This window comes from Trichosporon asahii (assembly GCF_000293215.1).
Source record: "Trichosporon asahii var. asahii CBS 2479 unplaced genomic scaffold scaffold00008, whole genome shotgun sequence".
Classification (NCBI taxonomy): domain Eukaryota; kingdom Fungi; phylum Basidiomycota; class Tremellomycetes; order Trichosporonales; family Trichosporonaceae; genus Trichosporon; species Trichosporon asahii.
In genome coordinates, this window is record NW_014040916.1 from 204,573 (window position 1) to 222,531 (window position 17,959).

At 60.4% G+C, this 17,959-nt stretch overlaps 4 protein-coding genes across 4 annotated transcripts; 2 read left to right on the top strand and 2 right to left on the bottom strand.

Moving 5' to 3' along the window:
* Positions 1–1,470: 1,470 nt before the first annotated feature.
* A1Q1_06681 (CnHHK4) lies at positions 1,471–6,919 on the bottom strand (the record flags this gene model as incomplete). The annotated part of the gene is made up of 6 exons (XM_014327730.1): positions 1,471–2,324; positions 2,371–5,562; positions 5,620–5,761; positions 5,822–5,918; positions 5,991–6,577; positions 6,779–6,919. 6 exons carry the CDS (start codon positions 6,917–6,919, stop codon positions 1,471–1,473), a joined length of 5,013 nt encoding a protein of 1,670 aa, XP_014183205.1.
* A 4,095-nt stretch (positions 6,920–11,014) lies between these two features.
* On the top strand, positions 11,015–13,011 carry A1Q1_06682 (uncharacterized protein; the record flags this gene model as incomplete). Its single annotated transcript, XM_014327731.1, has 2 exons — positions 11,015–11,293; positions 11,347–13,011. 2 exons carry the CDS (start codon positions 11,015–11,017, stop codon positions 13,009–13,011), a joined length of 1,944 nt encoding a protein of 647 aa, XP_014183206.1.
* A 154-nt stretch (positions 13,012–13,165) lies between these two features.
* A1Q1_06683 (putative zinc-binding alcohol dehydrogenase) lies at positions 13,166–14,463 on the bottom strand (the record flags this gene model as incomplete). Its single annotated transcript, XM_014327732.1, has 2 exons — positions 13,166–14,086; positions 14,167–14,463. 2 exons carry the CDS (start codon positions 14,461–14,463, stop codon positions 13,166–13,168), a joined length of 1,218 nt encoding a protein of 405 aa, XP_014183207.1.
* Positions 14,464–16,025: 1,562 nt separating this feature from the next.
* On the top strand, positions 16,026–17,788 carry A1Q1_06684 (cytochrome P450; the record flags this gene model as incomplete). The annotated part of the gene is made up of 2 exons (XM_014327733.1): positions 16,026–17,431; positions 17,542–17,788. 2 exons carry the CDS (start codon positions 16,026–16,028, stop codon positions 17,786–17,788), a joined length of 1,653 nt encoding a protein of 550 aa, XP_014183208.1.
* Between the last annotated feature and the right edge of the window lie 171 nt (positions 17,789–17,959).

The following is a 17,959-nucleotide window of genomic DNA, read 5'->3' on the forward strand; positions in this document are numbered from 1 at the left end:
CCAAGCTTCAGCCCACCTCCACTACCACGGTTGCATCGGTTACCACCCCCCCTGGGCGGCGCTTGGTGCGCTCTTTCGCGCGGACGGACGCGGACGAGCGCGGATCGTCACCCCCCTCACTCTTATATACCTGTCGTCCATGTGCTCGATCACAGGGGTGCCCCCATTGCTGGCTTCTGGCTGATTTCCATGCGGACGTCTGCTCGCCGTATTCTGGCCAGATCGCCGAAGCGACACGGAACATTTCGAAGCATGCCTCTGGGCGTCAGTGTTCGCCAGCTAACGCGAGAAGAAGCTTGCTGCCCTCGTCCTGCGCTCGCCTTCTGCGCTCTACACTGATTAACGCGGCAGGTCGACGCTGCTTCCTGCATCTTAACATAGCCAGTTTCCTACGTGACTACGGCTGTCACGATGCGGCTGGTGGTGGTGAGCGAGTTCAGTAGTCCGTGACCTCCCCTCGTTCTTGCAGGCTCTTCAGCGTGCAGCGCACAGCATAGACCATCCAGCTCAGGCATCAACCAGGCCCAGGTGTGCCCAGGTGAAGACCGAGCCTGTGTCAGGTAGGATACCGCTGTTTGCGGCTCCGGACCCCTCGGCCCCGGACATCCCTGACAATCTGGGGAGAGACACCCTCCCGACGCGTCAATTGGTGCTGCTCTGTATTGCTCCAGTTTCTGCCCGTCATACGCGAGACAGAACGCGCGGGGCACACAAGCCACGCACCCCTGTGGTACCCTTGTGACTGCCGGCCCCAGACGCCGATTGTTCCATTGCCGCAAAGACGAGAATGCGAGGTACAAGGGTAGGCGGGGCAGGCGGAGCTGCCTCCACCACCTCTCGGCTGCTTGGGTTCGCACGTCGGAGCCTCCGTCCCCCTGCCCTCCTGGGATCCAGAGATAGCACTTCGATCACGTATCTCGGGCTATGAAGGTGAGTGTGCTCAGCGTATCCCCGAAATGGAAGCTGTGATCGTCCGAACAGAACCACGGACCCGTGGATCGTCGCTGATCTTTGCTCCAACTTTGGATTCTGGCATGTTGCGACTCTTCAGGGTTCACCACGTGCTGAGATCGGCTTCGGAGCTGAGGGTGCCGATGCTCACGTGAACAGTCTGCTCAACGAGTTCATGGTCGAGCAGCGGGTCTAGTTGGACTTACATAAGGTGCGGACTGACTGTGCGCCGTGGACATCGTGGCTCGGCCTGGTCCCAGTTGAGCTATCCTGTCGTGAGTCCAACGGGCCCAGAACAACGCGACGCCGCTGCTGGCCGCACAGTGCCCTCCTTCGCCAGGCGACTTGGTCGGTACCTCATCAATGCTGCCCGTACACAAAAAGTACAATACATGCCTAGAGAACGAGATACCCAAAATAAAGCAGTCTGATAGGAAGAAGATGAGCTATGAATCGCGCCAATGGCGCGTGGTGGTTACAGATGTGGTGTGGCAACAAGGGTGGTAGTCGTTGATATGTTCAGTCGGATATTTTGCGGCTTCGCCATGCCTCATTCCCGTTCGCTCTCTTCTTCGTCTCTCCATTGGCGTTCGTGGTAGCTGCGATCTTTCCCAGCAGCGCGTCGAGCCGATACGGCTTGACAGCGACGTCGTCGAAATCCCTCATCTGCTCCTGGATCATCGCCTGGCGCGCGTTACCAGTAAGGGCGACGACTCTGCTCCTCTCCAGTCTTCCCGCTTGTTCTTCTGCCCTCAGTCGCTTTGTCGCCGTATACCCGTCCATGACGGGCATCTCAAGGTCCATCAGGACGCAGTCGAAGCGATCTCCGCCTGGCTTCTGCGTTTCTCTCAGCCTTTCCAGCGCCTCCAGGCCGTTCGTGACTGCCTCGGCACGCACGCCTGCCTGCTTCATCTGTCGTAAGACGACGGTGCGGTTGATGATGTTGTCCTCGACGACAAGGACGCGCGCGTGCAGCGCACCTGGAGGCGGCGGGGGAGGGGAAGGGGGATCAGGCGTTCCCGGCGGTGTGCGCGCCGCGACGTAGAACTGAAACTTCGAACCTTGCCCAGTTTCAGAGACGACGTCGATGTCACCGTCCATCCTGCGTGTTATCTTGCGGCACACAAAGAGACCGAGCCCGCTACCGCCGAAGACAGTGTGCGTCTTCGCGCTCGCTTGGCTGAAGCGCTGGAACAGGCTCTCCTTCTCGGCCGCTGTCATTCCGGGCCCCGTGTCGGCCACGCTGCCGTAGAGATACACCGTCGTGCCCGCCGGCAAGGGAGAGGTGATCGGCTTCGTGCAAGGATTCACGCAAGACCCAGCCCCTGGAGGGCTCAAGCCGACGTCGAAGTAGACGCTGACGCGCCGCTCCCCTGCTATCTGTCAGCTTGTTCGACCCACCGGCCCGCCAATACTCACGACTCGTGCTCGTAAACCTTATCGCGTTGCTCAGCAGATTCGTCACTACCTGCCCAAACCGCACGGGATCTAGTAGCAGCCGACCGCCAGCAGCCGAGAGATTCGGCGAGCAGCCCAAGTTCAGCTCAACGCGGGCCATAGCCGCTTCGTTGTGAAACACGCTGACGAGCTTGGAGACCTCGGCACGCACGTCGGTCGCGACGTCGAACATTGCCAGTTTGTCGAGACTCAGCTTGCCCAAAGACAGCACGTCGTTGCTAATACGTTCCTGCGTGAGGCCGCAGGCATGGATGTTGTCCAGAGCTTCCATGTCCTCGTCCATCGTTGCCAGCATTTCGGCGGTGGGCACGACTGTGGTGCCGGCGTCGAGTGCCACTTGGACGGTGCGACGGAACCTGCAGAGGTTTTCTCTTAAAATGGCTGCGAGTCCCATGATGCTGCTGATCGGGTTGCGGATCTCGTGCGACGTGATGTCAATAAGCTCCTCCTGCAGCCGCTTCGCTTCTTCGGCTTCCGCGCGGCGCGTCTCCGCCTCCACAACGCGCTGTTGTTGCAGCTCCTCGGACAACTTCCGGTCCGTGATATCCATGATGCAGCCGATGATGCCGGGCCTCACGCCGCTGATGGGCTTGAGGCGCATGCAGAGGCAGGATACCCATCGGCCAGTCTTCCACTGAAACTCGCCTTGGACCGTCTCCTGCTGCACGTCTGCGACGTACTTGCCCCAGAGCTTTCCAATATGCTCGCGGTGCTCGTCGGCGACATAATCGCCCCAGTTCGTGATTGGTGTCGCGGCAGGATAGCCCGTGATCTCGTACCACATCTGGTTCGCGTAGTTGATCACACCCTCATCGTTCGTCCGGAAGATGCCGACGGGCATGTTGTCCGTCAGGACTTGGAGCTCGGACGTGCGCTGGTGGTATGCCACCTCGAGCATCTGGCGCTTCTTGCCGAGTTGGAGCTGCATGTGCGCTCGAGCAATGAGCTCGCGAGCGTTAAACGGCTTTGAGATGTAGTCGTCTGCGCCGAACGCGCCGTCGGACAGTGCACTACCTTGGCTCGTGAGCAAAATCACGGGGACGAGCTTCTCCCTGTGGTCCTGGCCTGTCCGGAGCGCGTGAAGCAGCTGCACGCCGTCCATGCGTGGGAGCATCGTGTCTGCGATGATGAGGTCGGGCACGCGCTCGCGCACCTTCTCCAGCGCCTCGACGCCATCGCGTGCTTCGAGAGTGGTGCAGAACGGCTCGAAGATGTGCCGGATGTACTTGCGCGTGTCGAGCAGGTCGTCGACAATGAGCACTACGTCGTCAGGCTGGAAGAAGAGCTTGTCGGGGTTGATACCCGCCACGATGGGGAAGCCTTCGCTGCTCGGCTTGCTGGGGCGGGCGCCGCCGCTCGTGCTCCCGACCCAGCCCCAGTGGCTCACGCTGATGTCCTCCAGCACGCTGAGGTGGAATTCCTTGAGCGCTGTTCCGTCTGAGGGGCGCGCGACCATAACGCTCTCAGACGGCAGGTGCTGGAAGCCCAGTGGCAAGGTGACAGTGAAGCATGAGCCGTGACTACCATCGGGCGACTCCGCGGCCGTACGACTGTCAATGCTGATCGTGCCGCAGTGGAGTTGCACAAGCTTCTTGGCGTAGAGAAGCGCGGGTCCGGATCCTTCGTGCGCGTTGGACTTCTTGCCGATGTCGCCCCAGAAAGGCAGACCGAGGATCTCAATGTCCTTGCGTGGAATGCCAACGCCGGTATCCTCGACGGCGAGCAGAGCCCGACCACCCTCATACCGCAGGGAGATGCGCACCCATCCTTCGAGCGTGAAGCGGAGAGCGTTTCCGATCAGTGTAAACAGAATGCGCTCAAACCGGTCCCTGTCGACATACGTGACGCGGGGCGTCTGGTCGATGTCGCTTAGATCTAGCGTGATCTCGGCTTGAGCGGCTGCCTTTTGGAACATGCTTGCCACGTTCTTGACGAGCTCGCCCAGGTTGACCTGGTGGAAAGCAATCAGGCCACGCGTCTGCTTTGCTTCCAGGTTGCTCATGTCCATGAGCATGGAGACGAGGCGCGACAGTCGGCGCACGTTGCGCTTGCTAATCTCAAGGTTGTCGCGGAGACGGCCGCGCGGCATGCCAGGGTCGGCGAGCGCGTCGTCAATCGGGCCCGAGATGAGCGACAACGGGGTGAAGAGCTCGTGCGACACGCTCGAGAAGAAGAGATTCTTGGCGCGGTCGATTGCGGCCAGCTCCATTCGCCGGTTCGTCTCGGCCGAGTGCGCGAGTGAACTGGCGTAGTATGCGGAGATTTGCTGTCGGAAGTCTTCGATGAACTGCTCGTAGTCCTTGTCGTAGCGCAGATGAGTGCTGAGCCCGATCACCATGAGACCCTTGCTCATGCGCTCTGGCGCGTCCCGCTTCAGCGGAACCACAATCGCGCTTCGTGGCAGTGACTCCCACACCCGCACCGAGTAGCCGCGGATCACCTCACTGCAATCCGGCACGATCACGGGGTGACCAGACTCCAGCGCCTCTCGGAACGGCCACGGCATCAAGTCGGGCGTCTCCTCTTCGCCCAGCGGTGTGGTTGGCACCGACACGCGTCCGACCGGCGTCGGCGTGTCAAAGCTGCCGTGTCGATTGCGCTTCAGCCGAGGCGCGTGGAACGCGTCGCTCGCGACGTTCTCTGGCAGCTTGGGCGGCATGGTGAGCTCGACAAGGCTCGGTGCTGACGCGTGCCCCTTCGGCACACCGATCGAGCCCCGATACTTCATGCGTACCCTGCGACCGTCGTCGACAGTTGATGAGCTGTCGTGACCCCATTCGTTGACCTCGTAGCAAATCATAAACGGCAGGTCCTTAGGGAACTCCTTCAAGATGCCGAGCGTGAGTGAGTCAAACTCCTCCATCGTGCGCGCGGCGCCACACCCGCTCAGCGAGCGAATGATCTCGGCGCGCCGAGCGCTGATCACACGCGCCGTCGTGTCTTCCACCTGATGGAACCCAAGGACGTCCGCGCCGTCATCGAGAGCGAGAGGCAGGAACGTATGCGTGCAGTACCACTCGCGCTTTTGTCCATTGTGGTCGGCTAGCTCAAAGTTGTCCCGGATGATGAACGGCTCGCCGGCGATCGCCTCGCGGAGCGGCGGCAGCGAGGGCCACAGCTTCGCCCAGGTCTGCGGGCCTGGTTTTCCGAACGCTTGCGGGTGCATCGTCAGTTTCTGAACGTCAGCTGCCGCAGATAGTCTGAACTCACCTCTGAATACGGCTTGTTGTAGATGAGCGTCAGATCCTTGTTGCCCCACCACATTGAGATCGACAGCGGGCTGCACATCGCAAATGACGTGAGGAGGTTGAGCACCCATGGCCAATTCTTCTTGGGCCCAAGGCCGGTCGTGCTCCAGTCATACGTCTCGAGGAGATGCCGGACGTCATTCTCGTCCCGCGAGTATACTGACGTCCCGGGCGTCGAGGGCGAGCAGTGCCCATCGGCGGACGACACGACCGAACTCGACCGCTTCGGTTCTGTCAATTGAACGGAGGTGGGTATCGAGGCTGAGGGGCTGTCAGTTTTATGCTGGCCCGTTCGGATTGTGACAACGAAGGCGTCATTGATCTTTGGCTCACGCTGAACATTGACACTCACTAGAGGCTGTGCATGAGGGCTGGAGCGGCATGCTCGTGACGATGTACAGCGCATACTGGGGCACCGGGCGCCGCAACTGGTGGGGCGGACAAACAGTTACTGGGAACATGGTCTTTGCGAGCGCCATAGGGAGGCCGAGGCTGCACTGGACAATGAGTGGCGCATCTTCCGGCGGTGGGTCCGAGATCGGCTCAGGACTTCGGCAGAGGTCGGGAGCGTCTCCGCCGCGCTTCGTGCGCTCCAGAGAGAGTTTCTGAAGGTGCTCGTCGAGGTAGCCGTTGACAATGCCGTGAGGGTTGCCGTCGAGTGTGCCTGTCGTGCGCGCCTTGTCGACGGGAGTTGAAAGCTCATCTGGTTCTGAGGGAGTACGGCGGCTGAGCCAGTGGTCCAGGCGCACAAGATCTTCAGCAGACAGTGTCTCAGCCAGTGATCGGGTCCCCGCGTGTCGCTTCCATGCAGTATTGGTCCACAGTGCTGTCAGCGGCTCGAGGTCATCGATCGGCGGCGCCGGTGCGCCGTCTTCGCTGTCGACTTCATGGATCAGAACGAGTGCGGGATATGGGTAGAACTGGGTGACGTTAGCCACGCATTGCTGAAGTGATGATGGTAGGGAAGCCGGGCACCTCGCTTAACGAAAACCGTCGATCTTCCCTGCGTCTTCGGCGATCCCCCGCATTACAGTTCGGTCATGATGGCAGAAGGAATCGAACGGGACTGCACGCGATCTGCGATGCCGCCGGTACGTGCAGTCGAGTACGAAATCACTCACCTGGAGGTAGTCGAAGGGGACCTGGGTGAGGTTGATGTTGGCGGCCCGAGCAGCGTGCATTTGCCGGTTTTCGCTGTCGCTCGCACACAGCTGGGAGGCACCACGGTGGACGTGGTGTTCTACCGATTGGCCGGTGCCCATCGTGAGGCGGGGCTGCTGTTTAGGTCGTCGGCAATGCTGGGCTTTTGTAGAGCCGTCTCCGACCAAGTGAGAGATGATGAGGAGACAAGAAGTGGCGTTGCAGAAGGAATGATAGCTTGCGTCTGCGACGTTGATCCAGCGGCGTGGAGTGCCCTGCCCAGCCTAACGCTTCACAACACAGCGGCAACGCCCGGGCTCGAGACAGAGGGACAGATCGAGTTGAGCCGTTCGCGGTGAGCCTGGGTGCGGGGGGCGGCAGGGCCAAGCTTCCAGGGGCGGAGGTTCGTAGGCCCTGCGGCACACCGTTGCCCTGGGATACCTATTTTCTGGCGTGTTGCATATCGGGCGGCCGTACGCAGTGTTGTGGCCGATGTCATGCTTGGAGGCGAGAACGGCAACTACGGCTGCCGTGTGCTACGGGCGGGTCTGCGAGCGAATGCCTGAGCCAGGGCGGTATGGCGTTAAGCAGCTCTCAGGTATCGCTCAGCCGTCCCAAGGCATAACGTCGAAGAGAACGACGCAGTGATGGTGACATCGAGCCTCGGCAGTTCTGCGTTCGAGACTCCGATGGTCATAATCGATGCCTCACAGCCGCTGCTTCTCCGCGATATGCGATCGCTCCGCGGTCACTGGCCTGCCTGGCATCTGGCTCGGGGTTTCCGCTCTCGCTCTGTTAGACGTCAGACCTCTGAGAGGGCGAACGCTCATACCGGATAGCTAGCAATCCTGAGAGCGCCCTCCTAATCGCCCCTTCGCTTGGCTTTCGTGCCCTGACTCTGCAACTCTTTGTTCAGAACAGAAAAGATCTGCGCCGTGAAGAACCTCTTCCCACAACTCTGCGCGGCCGCCGCTGTGCGCTCTTGCCGTAGTTTGGGCAATACGCCATGGGCGCCGTCGGAAGGCGGAGTGGCTTAGAGGTGGCTGCGAGTTGCGAGGTACCAGGGGGAGGCTGCTGAGGATTGTGGCGCTGGCAGCTTGTAGCGGCGCTCTTCCCAGGTCAGTTCGCCAGCAGCGCACGGGCGGAGGGTACCCCGCCAAGGTTCGGAAGCTTGAGCGGAAGATCGTCCGAAGAGCAGGATGTGCTCCAGCTGTCGGTCCCTCTCAAATGCGCTCCGGCTAGGAGATGTATACCTTTGCGAGCTCTCCCTGGCAAACCCTCGGTGCAGACGCGGCTGTCTACCGCCCTACAACAGCCGGCTGCTCTCGAATCCATTCCGACCGACTGGCCATCATAGCGTTGCCATGAAACGTCATGAGCAGACCGCAACACTGAAACTGCGGAGGTGGGGTTTCTCAAATCTGACATGCTATCTGTCATGCTGATTGTGTTATCGAAAGGGTTTGACATTGGAATCTGTCATATCTCCGAGCTGTTCGGAAGCCGACGACACGGGGCCAGGGTTCACACAGGGTCGGACACACCTACGAGATAATGATTGGTGATGGCCGCCGTGTCAGGCTCGCCGCTCCGTGCCTGTGGGAGGCAAAGGTCGTCCGAGGTGAGATGTCCAGACCCTCCGGAGCGCGGGGCAACTGGCATCGACAGCACACTGGCTGAGGTGAGCCACTGCGCGATCTGACGTCGCCGAAGCCAGCCTGACAGGCGCGGCGCCGATGATCCCCCGCGCCAATCCAAAGTTGGTACCAGACGGCGCGGCGCCGCGCCGGCGCAAGGCCGCCGTTCCCCGTGATAGCGTGGAAAATTGATAATCTCTGACACCGGCGGCTGATTACGCACTTGGTCCCCGCCATGATTGCAGATTTCCCCACTTTCGGCGAGCGATTACTGATCATCGCCGCGCACGAGCGCGATGAGTACTCGGAACATCCGCCAAGAGTTCCAGATCTCTCGGCGCATTTCTCATTCACCCTGCCAACTTCTGCAGAGCAACGCCAGGGTGTGTGCGTCGATGTCAGCTAGATGGGGGGTAGTCACCACACAGTCCCGAACATTACTACAACCCTGCGCAGCCCGAGTCAGCAGTCTCGGATAGGGGACCGCAGTCGCCACGGCGTCTGCTCTGTGGGCTTCCCGGAGCTCTGCAGATCTCCGGCACACCCAGGTGGGGGTGTGTGTACCGCGGAAGATGAGGTAGGTAGGTAAGCAGGTAGGGTGCCCGCTTTGCCGGTGGACCCGGGCCTCGAACGCTCAGTCTCGATCATCGAATGTTGCACGACTTTACCAGGACAGTACCGGCGGGCCGAGACAAGTTGGTGGCAACGGGCACCATGGCACCTCTGGGTCCTAAGCTGCAATGACGAAGGTGCCCTCTTGGCGTTGAACTTCGTCTTGGACGCCGCGCTGACCATTGCTAAAGTCGCTGATGGGCAGCGGGCCATCCACCGGCGCCTTTTGCATACTCGTAGATCGTGAGACGATCTTGCATGTTGTCCGACATACCGGAGTACCTCGCACATCCCGGCCAGTTCCTAACAACCCCGGATCGTGGCCAAGCTTACGAGCTTGTCCGGTCAGGGCGATGTAACGGGTTCATCACACTGCATCCTAGATCTGTACACGACACGCTACCCTAAGCATCGTCCTCGCTATCATAAGTTCCGAGCAGGCGACCGGTCCATTCAAGATAGAGCTGACTGACATCTAGACTTCAAATGCGTTGAAGTAAGCGCTCTCCTCACGATCTCTTGGCATATCGTGCGATCTTCACGCGAAGTCGAGAGGACTTGTTGCCTGTCGTTTGGGCACCAGAACTGAGCAGATGCAACGGGCAGACAGGGGATGCGGTGAGGTGGTGATGGTGGAGATGACGTGATCAAGTGAAGGTCCACTGGGCGCGTGCCCATCCCAGCGCTGCCACTTGGGCTTTAGTGGTCGAAGAACCACGCCAGTAACCGGGTACAGATCGTCATCTCCCGAAAGCACCACAAAGCAGCAACTTTGCTCATCTGTAGCATAGGCCGTCTTAGAGAATGTGCGCTAAGACTCTACAAGAAATCGCTTGCTCCCTGCGGGAAGAGGCTGGTGACGATCGGTGAGTTCGCGCATTCACTTTGGTGACCCGATTTGTACCACCACAGCCTCCTCAGCGTCTTCATTCATGTCCATACTTTAGAGGATGCCTGACTTCGTCATGCACGCCCGGCTCTCATAACCAAACCTGCTCTCATGCTCTCTCCAGCTCCGATCGCAGGCCGGCACCGGATTGAGTGGGAAACTTCCTCGCTTGAGTGCTCACTTGTCTCTGGCATGACCTGATGCCGAAGCCGGGAGCATCAACGGTAGACCAGGTGACCCGTCAGCTCGGTGCACGCAAACATCAGCACTCGTCGATCCGAGCGTGGGAATTGGTGGGCAGGATCAGAGTTCACGTTGGAGATTCCGAAGCCTTGTCTCGGCCTTCTACAGGGTCGCCTGATCATTGATCCCATCGATGATCTCACCGCCGAGGTCGCATGATCACGACCGTATCGAGTTCGTTTGTGGAGACCCCACCGCCGAACATAACGGATGCTGTGTTCACGGTGATTGCCTGGAATGTCGAACTCCCTTGCTTCTGCACACTTCTGCACATGTTCCAACTCTGAAGCTAATTGACACTAGATCACACGCTCCCTGCAGAACATAGCCCTATAAGGCAGTTCCGCAGGCCAAAACGTGTGATTTCCTGGCTCGGCGCTGCGTATATCCATCGCAATGCCGATGCCCACCTACGGACGGCGCTTACAGCAGTCTGTGCAGGATATCTGTGAGACATCATCATATGAGTGGGCAGCAGGTATCACGGGCTGGGGCCATATGGCACCATGCGGCTGCTGATAGACGTGCGAGCTCCAGCGAATTGTAGCAAGCGACAGCGGCTCCGGCGAGCCGGCGCTCCACCGATCGCTCATGTATCACATGAGATGCAGCCTAGCGACTCCGGCTCAGGCGAGCTATCAGAGCTAAGCTATCATAGTTCAGGTGCGCGCCAAACGAACCGGAACATGGATACCATGCTTAGCTCTGTTATTTCTGGGGTGCATGACGACCGGCGGTGACCGAGCGAGCCGCTCTTGGCATCAACTTATAAGCTTGTGGAGCAACTGCAGCCGTACTCATTCCTCCATTCCTCGCGCTAACGCTGATCCTGCATAATGACTCGGCTGTGGGCGCTCTTCCTCGCCGCGACCGCGCTTGCGACCCCCTTCGACCCGCGTAACAACTGGGGTAACGATAACGACAACGACAAGCCCGGCAAGGGGGACGGCCACGGATATGGGCACGACAAGGACCACCACAACGACCATGACCACGGACATGGTCACGGCCACGGCCACGGTGACGGTGATGGCGAGCCCCAAGGCAACGGCACGTCGCCTTACCAGGTGATGGCTGAGCCGATGATCGGTATCCCCGCCCTCGGTCTGCCAGCGGTATGTAACCCACATTCCCCGCCCCGGCTATCAGAGCGCCGCTGACGTCGCAGCCCAGCAACAAGACGCGAATTCCCGGCTATCTGCTTGGACCTGGCAAGTCCGGCGTCGCGAGCGAGGAGAAGACGTGCTCCGAGCTCGGCGTCTCGATCATGAAGGACAAGGGCGGCAACGCGATCGACGCCGCTATCAGCACGACGCTGTGCATCGGCATGCTGAACGCGTTCAGCTCCGGTATCGGCGGCGGCGGCTTCATGGTCGTCCGCGTGCCGGGTCAGAAGGCGAAGCACAAGGCGCAGGTCACGTCCATCGACTTCCGCGAGACGGCGCCCGCCGCGGCCAACGAGACGATGTACAAGGATACCGGCCGAAATGGGTCCCAGATCGGCGGTCTCGCCGTCGGTGTGCCTGGAGAGCTGCGTGGACTCGAGGCAGCTCACAAGCTCGGCGGCTCTCTGCCTTGGAATGAGCTTGTCGAGCCTGTCGCTCAGATTGGACTGAACGGTTGGCAGGTCTCTGCTGAGCTCGCGGGACGCCTGAACAAGAGCGCGTGGATTACGGACTCGCCCCGCTTCCGCGACATCTACTTCGTGAACGGCAAGATGGCTGTTGAGGGCGACACGATCAAGCGTGAGAAGTACGGCAATGCGCTCATGAAGATCGCGAAGGAGGGTCCTGGCGCTTTCTACGAGGGCTCGATTGCCGACGACATCATCAACGCCGTGCACGAGGCTGGAGGCATCCTGACGCACGAGGATCTGAAGAACTACACCGTGCGTCAGAAGAAGGCGATCAGCTCCACCTTCCGCGGCAAGACGGTGCATACCATGGACGCGCCCAGCAGCGGCCTCGTCATGCTCGGTATGCTGAACATTTACGAGCCGCTCTTCCCCGGTCGCGAGAAGTGCTGGAAGGAGGAGGACATCCACAACCGTCTCGAGGCCATGAAGTTCGCTTTTGGTGCGCGCTCGGGCGTTTCCGACCCCGCCTTCAACGCCAACGCCTCCGAGTTCCCCAAGTTCTACTCGAAGGAGTGGGCGAAGGAGCAACGCGACAAGATCACCTACCAGGTCCACGACGCGAGCTACTACGGTCTGAACAAGTACGACGCGCCGGACCACGGCACGACGCACATCGCGACCCTCGACGAGGACGGATACTCTGCCTCGATCACTACCACGGTCAACCTGCTCTTCGGTGCGCACCTCGCCACCCCCGAGTGGGGCATCTTCCTGAACGACGAGATGGACGACTTCGCCGTGCCCGGCGAGAGCGACGCGTTCGGCCTCCCGCCTATGGCTGTTAACTTCCCTCAGCCCGGCAAGCGCCCTCTCTCGTCGACCGCACCCTCCATCGTTGAGGCGCCTGGTGGCAAGAGCGTGTACGCCGTTGTTGGCGGATCGGGCGGAAGCCGCATCTTCCCCTCTGTTGCGCAGGTCATCCTGAACGCCGAGTGCGGTGACGACATCTCCGCCGCCATCGAGCGCGTGCGCTGGCACAACCAGCTCAGCCCCAACATTACCTCCGTCGAGGTCGGCACTGGCAAGGACGCCGCGGACCCCGAGGTCATCTACGGCCTCCTCAGGCGTGGCGAGATCATTGGCGAGTACGACATCAACGCGCCCCAGGGTCAGGTGCAAGGCATTCTCGTCAACAAGAAGGGCGAGCTGTACGCGGCTTCGGACAGCAGGAAGCACGGTGTCGCCGCGGTCTACTGAGCGTTAGGATGTTATAATCGTAAGTGAATCCGTACATTGATGAACGGACATAGGAACAATGCAACACGCAATAATGCACCTTCACCCATGTGTCATGACCTTGCATAGACCCAAACCCGAAACTAACCTACTTGTACATGAACTTCTGACGTTTTTACTTCCTAGGGTCGACGAGAATCTTGACAGCTGTGTCATTACGGTTGATGAGCGTGTCAAAGCCGTCGGTGACGAGCTCGTTCAGGCCAATGACCTTGGTGATGAACGGCTTGAGGTCGATCTTGCCCTCCTGGACGAGACGAATGACCTCGGGGTGGTCGTTGGCATAAGCGATGGTGCCCTTGAGGGAGAGCTCCTTGAGGACAATCTTCTGCATGTCGAGCTGCGCCTTGTGTCCCCAAATGGACACGATGACGATGGTGCCGGCCGGCTTCAGCGCGTCGACGAGCGTGTCAAACGCGACCTGGACGGACGTGCACTCGAATCCGACGTCGGCGCCTCCGGTCTTCTGCAGCTCGGCCGCGACGTCGACCTGACGCGGGTCGAAGACCGCCTCGGCGACGCCAGTCTCGAGAGCCTTCTTCCGGCGCAGCTCTGACGGCTCAGACATAACGGCACGCACGCCCTTGGCCTTGCAGATCGCGGCGGTCAGGAGACCAATGGGGCCCGCACCAGTGATGAGGGCAGTGTCACCCGGTTGAGCGCCCGAGCGGCGGAAGGCGTGGTGCGCAACGCATAGGGGCTCGATGAGAGCAGCCTCGTTCAGCTTGATGTCGCCGACGGGGTGGACCCAACGCCGCGGCACGACGATGCGCTCGCTGAGACCGCCGCCGCCGCCCGAAAGACCAATGAAACCCATTCCCTTCGAGAGGTGGTAGGTGTTGTTCGCGGGCGACGTGTCGACCGCCGGGTCGAGAATGTACGGCTCGACGCAGACATTGTCACCGACCGCGAGATCCGTCACACCCTCGCCGACCTCGGCGACGCGGCCGGAGAACTCGTGTCCCATCGTAACCGGGATCTGCTCCTTCGACCAGGGGTGACGGTGAATCGGGCAGAAGATGGGGCCATCGAGGTACTGAACGTTAGTACGACGAATGCGGATCGGTGAATCCCCGCGGCTCGAAGTCAAACGGTAAGCATTGCGGGGCCACTCACCTCGTGCAGGTCACTGCCGCAGATACCGCAGTAAGCGACGTCGATGGCAACGGTGCCGGGCTTGACCTGGGGGACGGGCACGCGCTCGACACGAATGTCGCCGCGCCCATAGTAGCGTGCGGCCTGCATCTTGCCGTCGGCGGCGAGAGTGTCGTTCGTCATGGTAGCGTGGGAGCGAGCGGGGCGAGCAGGGGATCGAGCAACGGAGGGCGAAGCAGTCGTAGCTCTGGAGATAGGAGCAAGATAAGTAGGGACCCTTCTTGAGATTGGGGCCAGCTGAGAAAGTCGGCTGAGCATATGTGGGCGCGCTCGGCTTGATTGCGTGCGCGTGTGCGTGCGTTGGGATGGGGGGGAGGATAGCCGGTCCGGAGTGAGCGAGGTCGGTCAGCTGATCACGCGGGGATGATATCTCTGGGGCAATGTGTGGGGGGTGATCGGTCTGTGCATCCATGCGGGACCTCGTTTTAAGCGCATTAAGCGCATTTGATAGCGGAGCACCGTCCGCTTGCGTCCGCTTCGGGCGGAAGGTGGTCCTGCTCTACAGAAGCTGCTTCACTGCTTCCAGAGGTGCAGAGCGAGCACCGCCGCAAGCCGCCGACATCACAGCATGAAAAGGAAGACGTAGAGCACTTGATGGCGCACGCCATAGCCCACCGGAGCCGCCCTCGCACACCTTGTGAGCCTGAAGAGGGTGGCTGATGTGAGCCATGTACAGTGCGGAGATACGCGTGCGGGGGGGGGCGGTTTATCTCGGGTCGAGCCGGGGAATGCTGCGCCACGCTCCCGGGTGGGAGCGATCTGCAAGAGCCGCGACCACGACCGCGCCAACGAGCGTCCAGACTCTTGCTCATCATTCCAGGTAGATCTTCTACCCTTGCATGCTTCCTAACATCGATCTATGGCTGGCTGATAGCGGGACGTTCTGCACTTTGAATGATATGCAGCGAAGACGCATGCTCGCGAGCGCCAGCGGCTGCGGAACGAAACCGTGAGTTGCCGACAGGGCCGAAGCGGCTTGCCCCCGTGGACGGAGGCCGCTTCGGGATGTTGATCCACGTGTGACGCCCAACTACTGAGGTGAGAAGCTGTAAGTTGCTGCGCTATATCCAAACATTATGAATGCCGAGGGAAGATGGGTGGGTGAGTTTCAGACCTATATTACTAGTTTGGAGCTACGCAGGAAAGTACTCGGGCGAGTTGGTCTGCAGACATGGCCGCGCATTGACACAACTGGCGATAGCGCAGAAGTTGGTCCGCGAAACACCTTCTAGAGCAGCGCGTTGAAGCTGAGGTTTATCTCAGACTCAGATAGCCGTGAGAGGAAGTCCAAGACAGCATAGCCGCGAGCCTCGGGGTTGCTTTAGGACGCTATCGGAGCCGACGAGGGCACAGTCTCGGGTTGATTACCGTGTGGCAATCACGCTACTTCTGTCACATCATCTCTGCCCTTCTCTTCCCCGATCCCAGAACCCCGACGCAACATGAACATCAGTCAAAGTAGGAGAAGGTGGGTATAACTTCTTTCTGGCGGTGAATGGCCTCAGGTCCGAAACGCAGGGAAGGCAACCTCGGGGCTGGCCGATGACGTCGCGAGCTCAACGAATCCTGGAGCGGGCATTTTGGGTTTGGCCGTTCGCTGCCTCCCGCACTGGACAGTCACCTCGAGCTGCCCGTCGAGCAGGACGTTCTCACAACGACTCCCCATATCTCTTCTTGTCTAGACAGCAACGAGCAATCAAGCCGACAACGACGACACAAGACTCCCGGGCTTTCGGTTCTCAAATCGCTCTCTGACTGCTCAACCTCGCTCCGTTTCTCGACTCGCCAGCTTACGATAATCTGTTAACCTGTCGGGCGACATGATCTGGCTCCTCACCGCTTTGGCCGTGGTAGCAGCCCTCGTCTACCACTTCTGGAGTTCGAACAACAACACGAAAGACTTCTACAACCTCCCCGGCCCGTCGTTCAAGTGGTACTCGCCCGTGCTGGGCAACCTAGTCGACCTCGAGACATGCCGCGACACGCTCGTGTCCCCCGACTGGGTGAAGTTGGGATGGACGGGCCGCTATCGCTTCCTCTTCGGCACGGAGCGGATGTACACGCTCGACCCGGGAGCCATTGGACACATTCTGGGCCGGCCAGACGAATGGGTCAAGCCAACGGACTTCAAGACGATCATGCGCCGCGTCACGGGCGAGGGACTCGTGACTGTCGAAGGAGCGCAGCACAAGCGGCAACGGCGCGTGCTCTCCCCTGCATTCTCGACCTCTGCTCTGGCGTCCATGGGCCCCGTACTGTGGACGAAGGCTGCAGAACTGGTTCAGCTTTTCCAAGCCCTGATCGCAGACGACACGCTCGAGGACCTCGCCGCCCGCCCCCCGAAGCCCGAGGACCGCGTACCCGGTGCGCGCAAGATTGACGTGATCCGGCACATGAACTCTTTCTCCGCCGACGTGATCGGACTCTGTGGCTTTGGTCATGATTTCGACTCTCTGTCGCGCAAAGGACCCAGCGACCCACTGGCAGAGGACTTTGCCAACCTCGTCGACGCGTGCGCGGAAGACGCGTTAATGACAGAGGCGCAGAACCAGTTCCCGCTCCTAGACCTGATTCCGACGAAACCGCGCCGCATCGTGGACCGGTGCAAGAAGTCGGTGGACCAGATCAGCGCCAAATTCGTCGCGCGCAAGCGGGCCGAGATCCACGATCTCGGTGGGGGTATGGAGCTCAGCGAGGAGGAGGCGGGCAAGGATATTCTCTCCAGGCTCATGGCCGCCAATGCCAGAGAGTCGGGCAAGGCGGCAATGAGCGACGACGAGGTACGCGACCAGATCGCCACGATGCTGTTTGCCGGCTCGTCGACCCTGTCTGCTGTCTTGTATCGACTCGCCGAGAACCCGCGCGTGCAGAGCAAATTGCGGGCCGAACTGCAGGAACTCGCAGACGCTCCGGATATGAGTGTGTTGGATGCTGCGCCGTATCTGGACCATGTCGTGCGCGAGAGCCTGCGCTTGGATAGCCCCGTGACGTGCACGGTGCGCGAGGCGGCGAAGGATACGGTGCTCCCCCTCGAAGTCCCCGTCAAGGGGCGGGATGGGCGCATGATGTCCGAAGTCGCCGTCAAGAAGGGCACCTACGTCCTCCTCAGCTTTTCTGGGATGCACACCGCTCCCGAGCTTTGGGGCGAGGATGCGATGGAGTTCAAGCCCGAGAGGTTCGAGGAGGAGGGATGGCCGCGAATGCCCATCCCCGGGATCGTCAAGAAGTAAGTTCCGCGGAGAATGGGAGCGGCGATAGCTGACATTAGCGCGTGCACGTTCTCGACCGGCCCCCATGCCTGTATCGGCTACCGTTTGGCTCTGAACGAGCTCAAAGTCGCGCTGTTTGCGCTCCTGCGCGCGTTCGAGTTTGCCCCTCTGCCGAGCCAGCCCAAGATCGAGCGGACTATGATGTTCACCCTCAGGCCCGAGGTCAAGGGCGAGACGGGATCGCAGATGCCCCTGCTTGTCAAGAATGTTACGGCGTGAGGTTCAGTGGTTTTCCTTGGATGGAGAGGGAAGAGGAAGGCGCGACGCTGGGCGTAGCGCTGAGCAGCGGCCTTTTGGAATGTCTTGCTACGTAGGGTAGGCGTGTATTGATGTATGACTCTCGGCATATCTTCACTCGCTGGGCTAGCGCCCGTATCGCGACCCAGGCGCAGAACGTCAAGGTAACGCACAGCGCCAGGAATCGACTGGCTGCGACAAAATGAAGTCTGATGCATGTGAAGATGACTGATGTTACAACATTTACT